The sequence below is a fragment of the Pyxicephalus adspersus genome, chromosome 2 (assembly GCF_032062135.1).
Source record: "Pyxicephalus adspersus chromosome 2, UCB_Pads_2.0, whole genome shotgun sequence".
Classification (NCBI taxonomy): domain Eukaryota; kingdom Metazoa; phylum Chordata; class Amphibia; order Anura; family Pyxicephalidae; genus Pyxicephalus; species Pyxicephalus adspersus.
The window spans coordinates 117,378,443-117,392,867 of record NC_092859.1 but is presented as its reverse complement, the minus strand read 5'-3'; the positions used below and the strand labels follow the sequence as shown (position 1 = coordinate 117,392,867).

The 14,425-nt window shown below is 38.3% G+C and overlaps 1 protein-coding gene across 8 annotated transcripts in view; it reads right to left on the bottom strand.

Annotated features, from left to right (window-relative positions):
- Window positions 1–14,425, bottom strand: part of HERC1 (HECT and RLD domain containing E3 ubiquitin protein ligase family member 1) — an 89,437-nt gene that overhangs the window by 24,123 nt on the left and 50,889 nt on the right. For 5 of the 8 annotated variants that reach the window (XM_072402066.1, XM_072402074.1, XM_072402070.1 and 2 more), the window contains exons 30-46: window positions 14,147–14,384; window positions 13,007–13,176; window positions 12,291–12,446; window positions 12,065–12,171; window positions 11,508–11,612; window positions 11,245–11,424; window positions 9,459–9,698; window positions 9,058–9,141; window positions 8,429–8,940; window positions 6,340–7,091; window positions 5,015–5,213; window positions 3,888–4,048; window positions 3,155–3,271; window positions 2,857–3,067; window positions 1,846–1,970; window positions 1,452–1,672; window positions 714–982 (exon numbers count right to left, since the gene is read on the bottom strand). In XM_072402066.1, coding sequence (XP_072258167.1) covers window positions 714–982; window positions 1,452–1,672; window positions 1,846–1,970; window positions 2,857–3,067; window positions 3,155–3,271; window positions 3,888–4,048; window positions 5,015–5,213; window positions 6,340–7,091; window positions 8,429–8,940; window positions 9,058–9,141; window positions 9,459–9,698; window positions 11,245–11,424; window positions 11,508–11,612; window positions 12,065–12,171; window positions 12,291–12,446; window positions 13,007–13,176; window positions 14,147–14,384 — 3,847 coding nt within the window. The remainder of the gene's footprint in view (window positions 1–713; window positions 983–1,451; window positions 1,673–1,845; window positions 1,971–2,856; window positions 3,068–3,154; window positions 3,272–3,887; window positions 4,049–5,014; window positions 5,214–6,339; window positions 7,092–8,428; window positions 8,941–9,057; window positions 9,142–9,458; window positions 9,699–11,244; window positions 11,425–11,507; window positions 11,613–12,064; window positions 12,172–12,290; window positions 12,447–13,006; window positions 13,177–14,146; window positions 14,385–14,425) is intronic. The other 3 variants (XM_072402072.1, XM_072402073.1, XM_072402071.1) reach the window with 3 other exon arrangements.

Here is a 14,425-nt window from a genome sequence, read left to right as displayed (position 1 = left end):
TGGGACACTAGTGTTTATCCATGATGTGACACCGGACAGAAGCAGCCAAATGAAATCTGAGGTGTTCAGAGACATACTGCTTGCTCAAATCCAGCTAAATGCAGTCAAATGGACAATGACCCAAAACATACAGCCAAACAACCCAGGAGTTTATTAAAGCAAAGAAGTGGAATATTCTTGAATGGCCAAGTCAGTCACCTGATCTGAACCCAATTGAGCATGCATTTCACTTGTTGAAGACTAAACTTCGGACAGAAAGGCCCACAAACAAACAGCAACTGAAAGCCGCTGCAGTAAAGGCCTGGCAGAGCATTAAGAAGGAGGAAACCCAGCATCTGGCGATGTCCATGAGTTCAAGACTACAAGCTGTCATTGCCAGCAAAGGGTTTTCAACCAAGTATTAGAAATGAACATTTTATTTTCAGCTTTTTAATTTGTCAAATTACTTTTGAGCCCCTGAAATGAGGTGATTGTGTTAAAAAAAGGCTTTAGTTCCTTACATTTTTATGCAATCTTTTTGTTCAACCCACTGAATTAAAGCTGAAGTCTGCAGTTCAACTGCATCCGAGTTGTTTCATTTAAAATGAATTGGGGTAATGTAAAAAAGTTGTCTCTGTCCAAATATTTATGGACCTAACTGCATGTGTATATAAGCCACCTGTGAGTATCTAAATCCAAAAACAAAAAATAATTTGCACTCTACTAATACTCACTTTTCTGAAGCAGTTGCCTTGCGCTTACTCTTCAGACTCAAGTACTTCTCTCGGCAGCTCCCACAGAGCAGGTAATAGGGATTCCCACTGCCACACTCCCCACCAAACCAGCCATCAACATACGAGCCATTGCTGCGATAGCCCTGGCGGTTGGCACTATGCCCACAGCCTGGATGATATCTCTTCATGTGCTGATTGAAACTGAGAACACTTGCCTCACACAGCTCACAGATAACTACCTCCTCCCGTTCATCAGTTTCACACACATGCTGTGAAGGAAATACATGATTTTAATTGTGAGGGTGAAAACCACAGCTCAAGACACAAAGTAGGGAATAGTTTAGCAGATCATGCGAGTTAATATGGTCCAAGACTATCAGTATTTTGCATGACAAACACAATACATTGAATACTTATAAGAAAAGGGTTATGTTACTGGCATGCTCAGAGAAGGTAAATATTGGTAACTGCAGTCATAGCACATAGAACTTTATCTATATTACAGTGCTCATCATGGAATCAGTGCTTCAATAGTCAAAGTTGATCATTACTAAAATCGATAACTATTAGTACAAGTGTTATTGTTTGTAGGAAAATGATAAGGAGCTGGTAAATAGCATATAATTGCCCTAGCTGGAAGCTGCATGCATCAATGCTCTTCATCTCATGCTGGGGAATAAAGCAAGGGGGTAAAGGATTAGAGCAGAGATGGGAGCAGCTGCAGCTGCTGTCACACACCCATGTCGGCCAGTCCAGTACCTCTGGGATCCACATTCCCAGAATATCATTATCGCTGGCCAGCTCCTGTCCAAACATGGCCTCCATGGCTTCATCATCCAGGTCTATCTCTAGCTCCTCATCCAGATTTAGGTCATACAGGGCTCCAGGTTCCTGCTGCAGGGACACACCATCTCTCCGACCTTGGTTGCGATGAGCTTGGACAGTTCGGTATAAACCAGCTGAGCAAAAGAAAAAGGTACATAATGAAAAAAAAGCAATATCAAAGTAGTTGTCTATTTAAAACTCCCAGAAAAAGATCTGCTGCACTAAAAAAAAACTCCAGCTTCATTTGAAAACAATAACATTTTAAAGAGCAGCAATGAGATCCAATGATCAGTGAAAAATAACTCACCAGCCCTTGCTAACAGTGTCCTTGCTGCCAGATCAAATTTCTGTCTTTTTGTAACTGTGGACCTTCCTCTATTCTGATTTCCACTACTGGCTCCTGCGTTTTCTGACTGTTCCATGCTGTCCGGGCTATAAGCACAAGAGATTATTATAAATACTTGAAAAGGTCTGAATCTATAGGCTGATTATTAACAAAAGGAAATTGTTTTAGACTTTCTTCAGTAGTAATGAACCAATTTGTGAGCTGTAACCAAACATAAAGCATTTTGTAAGCATGTAACATATGTGGATATATACAGTGTCTCCACAACCATTTTATTTGTATTGCACAAAATAGAGATGCTTTTCACCTGTGCCAAATGTCACTGGACCCCCACTCCTGAAGATGGCACCAGATTAGTAATTAAAGACACTTTACTGTCCTATAACATTAGTAGACTATCTATAGTGGGTAAAACTAACCTGTAAGCACAGAAAAATGAATGAGACAATGATAACTTTGAGGCATTTGTTTGCTGGGTGTAATTTCAACGGTTGCCATCTTCAACTTTCTATAGGATTTAAATCGGAGACAAACAAGGATTCCCCTACTCAAGTCTGAACAGTCTAATCTGTTATCCTGAATACTTGTTCCAGGTCAGGGGCTCTGGTTTTACAACTAAAGTCTCCAGGGGTTCATTATTTAGATAACAGCATTTTCCTCATTTTAAATTTTACAAGTTCCCTTTATTCCTAAAGTTGTGCAGAATGAACGGATACGGAAGAACTTGCATTTGACATATCACACCGATTTGCATTCATCATATAACACTGGAGCGCTTATTGCAGCTACTTGAACATTGTAGAGGTAAAGTAAAGCGCAGAGTGTGAAAACCAAAACATGCATTGGGGCCTGTTGTCAAGGTAGTAAACACCTTACTGTACGAAAAGAGTGAGATTTATCTTGTTAAAATACACTAAACTGTTGTTATGACTATGAATCATATCCTTGATTCGTTAGCGGTCTTGTACTTACCTCTCACAAAAGCACTCTTCCAGCTCTGGAGTGTCAGTGGAGGAAATTTCTCCTGTGAAAACCACATCGTTGGATTTTCCCCCAGCACCTGAAACAGCACCAGCCTGGCACTGCTCATTGGGCCTCCCTGAATATCGCTCTTCATCATCTGGATGTTCTATCATCCACATGGCCAGTACAGTGATATTCTGAGGGTCAGCCTCTCTTGCACCTAGAATGCAACCATCATAATAATAAAAATGTTAACAGGAACTCCTATGAAAAAAAAAAGGAACAAAAATAAAACAAAAGAAAATACCAGTAGCTTCCATAGCCTTTTTTATCTGTCTGATAGAAAATCCCATTTCTAGAAGAGGCACAACCACAGCAGGAGGGGGTGGAGATGTGGACAGTCGGCTGCTGGGGTCTGACAAAGCTGTGGTGAAAAAATATATGTGAAACAAATTAAGAAATATCACTAAATATCAAATGAAAAAACTACAAAGCAGAATTGTTAAAATATATATAAAAAATATGCATTTGGAATGAACGTCATCCAAAAAGTACTGGACACCACTAAGGGGAAAAACTATGTAGGGTTAAGGTAGGCCAGAACCTATTTAGCCTTTGTGTTTCAATTACTGGGAAACCAGACTAGGTAATCCAGCTCATTACCAGCCTCTGCCCTTTACTCCAAAAGGCATCTGGATCATGTACTCAAGGATCCCCATTGGCAGATTACTAATACACTTTTGTTCTGGTGACAATTATATAATAAATCCTTCAGTCCCAAAATTTCTAGAGGGAACACACAAAGAAACAAAATTTTAACCAGGGGTTCTAACCCCTCACAAACTTTTTGACATAGATTAGGTGCTCTGAAGACATACATATACGTGTTGTAGTTAATCAAGTGCAATGATAAACAATAGAAGAATGTTTGTGTCTTTTGAGCACATAAAGTCTTACAATACAGATGATATAAAAATGAACACACCATGGCCAAAATCCCATTAGCGATACTAACTAAAGCATAGCTAAGTGAATATCACCTGTACGGTTGGTGTGCCTTGATGGCTGGGAGTCTGGAGATGTAAGGCTCTGTCTTCTTCCTACTTCATCTGTGGGTGATGTGGGTAGTGATGTGATTGGTGGTGTCTGTGCACGACGGGTGGGCAGGACAGTAGTGGTTGGGTAGCTTGAAAACATTTGCCTATAGCAAAAAAGAAAAAGAATTCTAATTATTAAAACAGGTCTTCACTTTCAGTAGTAGACTGCTAACAAGAAATAGGCTGAAACACGGACTGGCTGTGTTTGTGCACTTCATAGAGGAAGAATAGGGCTGAAATTAAATCCCTTTACCCTTTAATCCCTTTACTTACTTCTCTGTCCCCTAAAAAATAAATATAGGTTTATCAATACTTAATACTAATCCAGTCTTTAATTGAGGATGTAGCAGCTTTGTTCCAAAATTTTGAAATTACCATAATATCAAAAACAATCTTCTATACCATTTTAAATTCCTATCATTCACACAGAGCAGCAGATATTCAGTTTCCGGAGATTTTACTCTCCTTTTCTTCATCATTTCAAAAACAACCTTCCAATATTGGCATCGTTAAAGACATGCCAACCAAATATGAAGTAATAAACCCATAGAATCATTGCATCTACAAGTGGATTCCTCCAATGAGACAGGACTACAGGTTTCTCCAAATGAATCCTAAATTCTCCATATATAGCATAATATGAAATCTCTGTAATTAAGTTAGGGGTGTTAACAGTTGGGTTTGTTATTTATATTTTCAAAAGCTACTACTATGTTAATTTTATCTTTTGTCTCTAGTTCTTTCACGTCTTCAAACTACAATCAAACTACATTGGTCAATCAGCTGGGAGCCATCCATGTAAATGAGTCCTAAATCCATAGGTAGAATAATTTGGAAAATTTTGATTATCAGGTGCACAGAAATAGTGAAAAGTGACCCAAATTTGTAACTACTAACTGTCAGTAATAATATGTTAAACCCCATATTGATTAGGGGTCATAGCTGTCTTATATTTTTAAAAACATGACAACAGGCTTGAAACAAATAGGTTAGAAGTGATATTTATATAAATATATGTATAAAATGCTGCTAACTCTAAAATCAACTATCCGGAAAGTTTGTTGTTGTACCTCAGCAAACTAAGTGGCATGACTCCTGGAGATTCAGATGCTGGCACAGTCTCGGTATCAGTCACCGGAGTGGTGGCAGTCGTGGTGTCTTCCAAGGAACTGCTCATGAAGGACGTGGTGCTGGATGCAGATGGGCTAGTGGTGACTGGAGTTTGAGCTTGCTGGACTTGGTCACTTTCCTCTGCCTGCTGATCTAAATCTATATCAGAGATAATTCACAAAGAAGGAAAGAGAAATTACTAATGTAGAAAGACACTGTAAACGTAGAGTAAATATTCACAGTGTTGAGAATGCATTAAAATAAAAAAATACACACACACATTGAGTGCAGCTGTATAAATAGGGAAAATAAGGAAATGAGTGAAACGTAAACACACTTTAAGGGCTAAGTTACACAGGCAATTGTAATGGATATTACTTGCTAGCAGTCAACTTACTTACACCTCACTACAGCTACACATGAGATTTAGTGGCTGACTATGCTACTAAAATAATTGGCAAGTATATGCTAGGAGTAGCAATTTATCACTAAACAAATAGAACATTAGGTTCCTTATGGAATTACATACACAAAAGTACAAAGCAACATTTTGTAAAAGTCAGGTGTACGTGACTGGTGCATTATGCAGCACTGATCATTACTTCTTGCCATGTATGTACCTTACTTCACAGGAGTCCTTTGTTCTATATATCAATTACTACTCCAATACCTAAATTGAAAGATTTTAGGAGCACGAATGACCTACTGAAAATATAATTTGTAGTTTAAGCTTAATAACTGGAGACTTTACACAAGGGGTAGCAGGAGATGAATTGACCTTCACCCAAAAAAATGATTCAATTTTGTATAAAAATTTTTCAGTAATCCTGTTTGCCCTAGGATTTCCTGAAATAAAGGCTCAACAATAAAATGTTTGTCCCAATATCCCATCTATCTGCTACTAGTTAAAATAAAGACATTTGCGGAGATGGAGAAAAAGTTACCTTATATGAAAGCTGGCCTCATAAGCTTGTACATGGAGGAAAATGATTTTTTTCAGGGCATAGTTTTTTTTTTTTTAAGACTGAGGGGTGTACCATGTGTCTTTTTTAGCTTTGATCTAGGTTAACATAGAGTTCCAAAGTGAAAATAAACTGTAACTTGATTTCATGAAAACTGATGGCCAGTGATCACTACAAGCACGAACTATCAAAAACAATATCTGTTAGCACAGTCATTATATTTTGCATACCGTTTACTGGCTAAGTAGAACTAACATACAATTTAAATAGCTTAGTGATGAAGCTAAGAAAATGCATTTACAAACAATATATAAAATGTTTACCTTGCCTTATCCTGCCACCAAACTGCTCTTCCAGAAGCCCATGAACCACCAGCTTGTAAATCATGGCTTGTGCTCTTTCAAGATCAGCCAGCCCCAGGGCTCTTTTTATAGGTGAACGCATAACTGCCCTCTTCACCATGTGGCGCATTAAAAATTGCAGGGCAGCCCTCATTTCTACATCCTCATGGACCACAGGAGAACTGGCACAGTCTGAATTGTGACCATTTTCAGCCAACACTTTAGGGATAAGTAGGAGTTCAGCATATTTACTGCAGCTAAGCAGCACACCAAGAGATTTCATTGCTCCCAGGTTTATGTAGGACAGTTGGACAGCTCTGATTTCAGACTGGGCAATATCATGGCTTCTGGGTATGTGGTCATGACTTTTCCTCTTCCCATCAATAAGGTGATGCTGCTGATCAGTAGTTGTACTGTCAGCCAAAAGACCAATGGATTCATTCTCTGATTTTGAAGTTAAATTGCTGCTGTTTTTCTCCTCTGCTGCTCGATCTGTGTTCTCAGAATCTCCCTTTTGTTCTTGTTCCACTTTTTCTTCTGATTCATGGCGGTGCTTCTTTTCATGTCGCTTTGTACTGGCTTTTCCTGGGTCTTCATGGATGCCTGTTAGGTATGTAAGGTCAAGCAGTGTGGAGGCAGTCAGACCACGGAAACGAGCCACATCGAAGGGTGTGGGATCACAAGGCTCCAGGTTGTAGAGAGGTGTGTCACTAGGCGACCAAAAAGTTGGGAAGCTTTGGTTGAGAAAAAAATCAGAACAACACAGGAAAAGGCAAGTGAGGGATAGACAAGAGGAGAATACAGGAAATTATGTTGATACAGTCACTCTTTTAGGTCACTAACACACAGGAAGCAAATCATAGCATCTGCTGTGACAAAGAAATGGCAGAAGAAAAGAACAGCAGACAATGACAGTGACACAGAGAGGATATAAGACATGTCTAAATCATGCAGCTAAAGATCATAGAATAACAAAGATAGCAAAATATGCTGGGGACATATTGTATCCAGATCAGGTGCTTGAACATCTAGTTTACATGGGCTATACTTGGCTATGAACGATACTAATGCTATACTAAACAAAGTTAGCATACTGCATAAAATGTAATTTAGAAATAACTCATGATCTCTCCCTAATTTTAGTTTTAAAACAGTGGCAGCTATTGGATTAGGTAAAATGATTCACAAAGAGTATAAAGGGAGTGACAATCCAAGGCCATTATTCTGCCACTTGATGGAATATTCAAAGTAAAGGAAACATATACTGTTTACACAATGTTATAAAAATACTACTGTGTTCCATACATGTAAATATATGTTTTAATACACATTTTATTTATTTTAAAACATAGTGTGCCATTAGAGTTGTGACTTCTCTGGAATGTCTGTATTTTCTCCTGCTTTCATACCCACTGTAATTCCTATATAAACCAGATGAACTTGAACAGGTGCCACACTGCCCAGTCTGTGCTTGCTAAAAGTCCACTGGATCCAATATTTGGCATTAGTATGAACTGTGGAGTGGAAATGGGTTAGCACATTGATCAGTTTATTTCAGTGTGTCCTTATTGGGGAGATGTTCTCTCACTTTTGCAGTGACAAGAGAACAAGAAATTAAAAGGAGAAGGGGCCATTGAGAACAGAAGACGGCAATAAAAACTTCACATCGTATTGCTTTATTTGTTGGGCTATGTCCCACTCTTGATATTTATTATACTACTTCATCCTATTCCCATGTTAAATATAGAATCAAAAACAAGAAAACAAAACAAAACCGTGTAGAGGCTACACTATTAAATAACTGCACTTCCTTTTTATACTCCGTGTTCACAAATGCAGAAACTATACTTTTAAATTTTTGCAAATCGCTTTAGAGCTTGAAATATTAGAAACCAGGTAAAAGTTAAAGGTAAAGGAGCAAATGTCCAAGCAACTAATCTTACATGCAATATCAGAAAAACAAAACAAGGGGGTTCTCTTATTGGCAAAGCATTCTCATACAGAAGACACTAAAAACTAAAGACATGAATGCTGACAGCATTTATAAGCTTTAGTAAAGAAATGCACATACCTGATAGTAATCTCTGCCTCATCCCACTGAACCTTAGCAGACGTACTGCCTTCCTTCACCACACCCAGAAGGGTGGCATGCCGACCTGTCTGCTTATGAACACATCTACCACCCACTCGAAGTCCTGTGTCCACACCACCAATAACAGCCAGAACAGGCCATACTTCCACACAAAGGGTCTTGAGTTGTATCTCCCCCAGCTCAGCCAGTCCATGTCTGCCATGTTTACTCTTCTCTTCATCTTTTTCTTCTCGTGTTTCATGCTCTTCACGACTTTGAACAGAACGGCTTTTCTTCAGCTTGCCTCCTGCTTCCCTTAGGCAACCTTTGATTTTCTGTAAACGCTCAACCATCTTCTTGTTAATACAATGAGTCCAGTGCTCAGTACGATGAAGAACTCGAAGCAGCTGCACACTGGATTCAGCTAACACAGTAGCTACAGGACTACAGATAGGATCACCAGGGAGAAGATCTCTGGGAGTCCCTCTCATCTGCATGTCACAGATCTTTACCTAGAATGTGAAAAAACACAAACACTGTTGTGTAACATGCTTTATATTTATATGATTTTTTAACTACCAGCAGTCGCTACTAACAGTAGTTAACTAAACAGGAATGGACAACTGTACCTTTTCTCCAGGGTTGCTGCTATAAAACATCACACAAGGGTATAACTCTGCAGCATCCACATCTTCAAAGGCCAACTTCGGCTCCTGTCATTTGAAAATAAGGTTATTTACAAATAGTTTAATAGTCATAACATCATAAACTTAAGTATGAACGTTTGTTACTAGTCTAAGGAAAAAAAAATTATATATATAGCAACCAAAAAAAGTCAACGTAACTATTTATTGCCAGTAAAATTATACTTTTTTAACTAATAATTCAAACTGTCTTGGCCACACTAAATCCTACTGGATACAAATGAGTTCAAACTTCATTACACGCAAGGGGGATACTGCGTCTTTCTTCACACATGCAAGTGACTTTCACAAATCTGAACCTCTGTAAGAAAGTAAAGTCTCCACACCTCTCCATTCTTGCCAAAAGACACAGTCCGGGCCTCCATGTCAAGAACACAAGTTATAAAGTCTCCCTGGGTAAAGCTGGGCAGAGTAAGGGTCTGCTCTCCATTATGATAGAGGTTGCCACTGTATGCACGGTACAGCCACATGTCAGAGGTGGTGCGATGGTTGAAGTCATGTACAGGCCAGCGAGAAACACCCACACAGGTTCCCTCATTACCACGATTTTCTTTCACAATGTAAAACTGTATTCGAAGAATAACAAATATTATATTTTGTATTCCAAACTTGTATTACCAAAATATTTCTTATCCTTGTATTGTGAACATAATAAATACAGAGGATTCATTGAGAATATATTGAAATTTACCAACTGTCATACAGCACATAAAGAAGGAGAACCAACAGAGCGGAGGCGGTCAAGAAAGTATATTGGCCTATGGGGTTGTATTTTGGAGAAAATGACAGTTTATATATTGTACATAAATCTATGTTAAACTGAACTTGACCTGGCATTAAAGAGTCTAACATAACAACTGTTCTGTACAACGAGGAAGACAGATTTAGTCCAGTGTCAGGAGAGTATATAAGTCAAATGTGTCTTTGTAAGTAATAATGAGACTTTTTGACAATTGTTTTATCCCTATTGTGACTATAAATCTAAACAATGGTTTTATTTTTTTTATATGCCAAATTACAAACTGTTGGCAATTTTTGCACTTTATGGTATTGATCTCTTAAAAGGGTAAGCTTCAGTGATGAGTGATCATGTTTTTCTATGCTACAATCTTGGCAACATACTCCAACTGCAGCAAGAGAAGCATAAAACCTTCCTCTGCAAAATGGAACATTCCTCTGCAAAATGGAACATTGACAGAAAGTTATATTGAAAGCAATATACTGTCTGTCACTGTGGAGCACAACTTAGCTGGCCTAAACATTTTCTGCTTGGATGACCTAAAACACACATTCAGAAAATGAGTTCTGACTCTCTGCTACATGCTTGTTCGAGGTCTTTAATTCAGAATATATTGAAGCATGAGTAGTCAAGCAACTAGCATTATTAAAATAAGTTGTCAGCGTACAAGCAGCGGGTTCTACTTCTCCTTTCTTAACCAATTAGTTCATTTGTGGTTCAGAACAAGATATGCAATTAAGGATCTTAAACTTGTCTGCGTAATTGTTTCTGATTAGCAACCTAGAGACAAGGCTAATAAAAACAGGAAGCCTGCAATACTAGCCATATATATTTATATCCTGATAGACTACAAACCCATTTTTCAAAACCATGAAAAAAGAAAAGAGCTGGGAAATCTGGTCTCATCACCACAGTCCTAATAGGGGCTAATTAGTTGGTTACAGAAAATACCTGCCAATTGGGCTTCATGCTCCAGCATTGAGGGCTACCTACCTTTCTGACATTATCATCTGTTTTGTCCACCCCCCCCCCTTCCATTCCCCATGGGCTACTCTGTTGTCTTTGTTTGTCCCTTTCTCCCTATTTTCATTGGAACCGAGTATAGGTTTATATTACATGCCATATGATTCCGATAAGAACCTGCAATATTACACATTCAAATTGATCAGTATGTGTATTTTTTGTCCCATAAGGGCACATAGTTTTTAGGGTATATGATCATCATGTTGGACTATAGATATGTGTTATATTCACAGACCAATGGTGGTAATATTGTTATATTGTGACTGTATTATCCGTATTTTGTATGTTAATATTTTTTTTGTAAACTCAATAAAAATTATTGAAAAGAATGCCTTGAACCAGATATATACCTTCCACTGATAGCAACCTGATGTTACTCCTGTTGATGCTAAACCATATCCTTTGCCACCACTCCCATGGGTCAAAATCTGGCCATTTTCTACAAGACAACATTGGGCTTTCTCTGGATCAAACGAGACTTCTTGGATAGGTAGGTCTTCTTCCTCCTCCTCAGGCTCACCCTGCTTCTGCTGAATAATAGAAAACACTGGTTACCTCTGCTATAGTAAAAAGATCCTCATAATACTTTGTTGATAAAAGGCCATTTTTTTACCTGAAGTTTTGCCTCTTGCTCTTTTTCTTGATGAAGATGTTTAGCCTGAGCTATGGGTGTTTCCCACATACAGTCTGAGAGGAGAGAGAAAAGCCTTTCTACTACCTGCAGGATGACAAGTAAAAAAAAAAATCCTTGTGAGCATATTCCTTATGCTTTTCAAACCAAATTAACATAAAAGAAATTGGTGACTTTTTCAAATCTGAATTATTTGACAGGCAAATCAAGATTCTAGTGTTTTGGCTATTTGCTATTGCTATATATATTTTAGGTAGCAACAAATGCCAAATCAACATTCAGACCCAAAAATCACTAGGCAAAGGAGTAGAAAACCATATATGTAAAATAAAATAAAAATATTTTTTTTTTTAAATGTATAACCAGGTACAGAGGTTAAGAAGGTTTGGAAAGAAAGTAAAAGCAGCAACTGAGTAACCAAAACCCCTGTAAAAACTGTAAAAACAATGTAAACCATTGAAAAAACAAAATGTCACCTTCTAAATGTCTTCTACAACTTCCCTCCTAAAAATGGATTAATAATTATCAAAGTATCGAACCTGTGCCATCTGGTCATCTTCCACACTGGATTCACATGCAGGTAATACAGCTTCCAGCACATGAAGGGCTAAAAGCCTAGTCCTGAGATTCCCTACAAGTGGAACACCTGCACAAAAACAATATCATTCATCAAGTTATATGAACTGAGTGAATTTTAATAGAGGTAAAAATCATGTGCACAGGATGATAGAGTGCAATGATTAAAAAAAAGATGTGACCGATTACCCGAGCTGCATTTCTGAGAGGCAATATTCAGCAACACCTCTGTCCATTTAGGAGATGCCATCTTTGACTGGATAGCCTTGGAAGACACCACTCTGCGAAGGAAGACCAAAAAGTCGCCAAGATGAAGCTCAGCGGTGCGCTGTTTCCTAAGTGTAGCTGTGTAGAAAAAGTAGAAAAGAGTATAGATGGTGTGATGTCACTTCTGATTACCAGTGGTGAATTTCTGTTCTAATGTGCATGTTAGAAAGAAAAAAAAAAAAAAAACATTTTCCTAAAAGCTAAAGATAAAAATTCTATGCAAAGGCTTACCTTAGTAGAAGAAATCTGGAAGCTACAGCAGTAACTACAGGCTATTCACAGACAGACTGCTTGTGGTTCATGAACTTATAGCCTACAGTGCACATTCCTGTTCTTAATAAGAAGCATATAATGTTGAATAATTACACTAAAGCAGGGGTCCCCAACCACTGGGCCATGGCTCTGGCCGGTGCACCCCCCAGCGGAGTCAGGAGAAGGGGCACAGGCCTGTGATGGGAGAGTGGGCGGGTTCTAGCATCATGATGTCACTCTGAAGGGAAGTTTCTTCCCCTTTGAGTGACACTCCTCCCCCGCAAACACGTGGTCTGGAGTCCGTGAGATTAGTGGTCCACAAGCTCCAAAAGGACCACTGCACTAAGGAAAACATTTTTTATCCTCTTCTTAGATGTTAGCCATACCTCTAAAGTCTTTTCTTTCGCCTTCTCCAATAGGATCAGTCTTCCTGTCTTCCTCCTCCTCTCCAAAGGATGGCATAACTCCAGCCTGAGACAGAAGGTTCTTCAGCTGGCTACAAAGCAGGTCAAGCAATGACTGCACCACTTTAGGGCTTAACTTATCCGCATATGTCCTAAAAAGAAAAACAACACAGCAATAAGCTGTAACATACTTTCCATATTACATAAAGAAAAGGGGGATATGTGTATTGAAATTTGCTCTTTACACATACCTGTTCAAAGTCTTTCTAAAAGATCTTTCTTTAATGGAAGGAGTACTTTTATTTTTTATAACATTCTTTATTTAAAAGTTTTCATAAATTTCAACAGACATTACAAACAGATTTGGGTAACAGCATATTCCAACAGGGTTGTACTAACATTATACAAGGATGGCAGAAAGATCCAATCTAAAGCACCAAAGCAACTTACATACATGTCAAAAGAGGAGTACTTTTACTTGTATAGGTGTACTTCTTTTAGGTTTTCATTACCTACAATAGTAGTTATCACTAACTAAGGTTTATATAGCAAGTAACAAAAAATTTAAATATCTGTTTCAGCACGTTTAAATAATGAAAGAAGATGGCATGAACAACCACCTGGAATAAACTTGCGCATGTTGCATGTTTGAATATATTTAGCACATAATTTGAGGCAACCAGGCATCAATGTATAGAAACTGTAAAGTATTTTTCTGCACTGTACAGCAATCTCATTACTGGTGGGTTGTTATTCATGTTTCATGAGTAAGAAAAGCAACAGGTTCACTATAAACTGGCTATATTTACTATCCTCTTCTATCCTAACAGTCCTGAAATATACACAAAGGGGTTTATTTGTAAAGCAGTTATTCTGACATTTACCAAAACATTCCCTGGTAAAGAATCAGTTTCTGCTTTTGAAAAACATGGACATAGAGGATTCTCCACCACTAAACATTTTAGTGAATGTCAGATTTACTGCTTTATAAATAGATCCCAAGGTGTGGTTGACATTTCCCCTGAATGGCAGCTCTTACAAAACATCCTATTTTGTTTCCCAATTACATTCAGTTTATTAAAATATGTTTAAGAAATAAAAGAGCATTTTTGTGATACTCACCCTGTAGTAATGGCCAGGATTTGGAGTAGTCGGGTACTGGCTACTTTGAGTGCTGTGCTTAGCTGGGACACCCCAGACTTGGGAAGCAACTGAAGAGGTTGTCCCAACATAGTTTCAGTGCCACATAGCTGGGAAAGAACACTAAGCAGTCCAGTAGAAATTGCTAGAGACACATCTACAGGTTGGTATCGCACACTGAGGGCAAAGACTGTCACTAATAGCAGGCGTTGCTGTGCCTCTGAAATGAGAAAAGATTTATTCCACATTTTAACCTAGTTA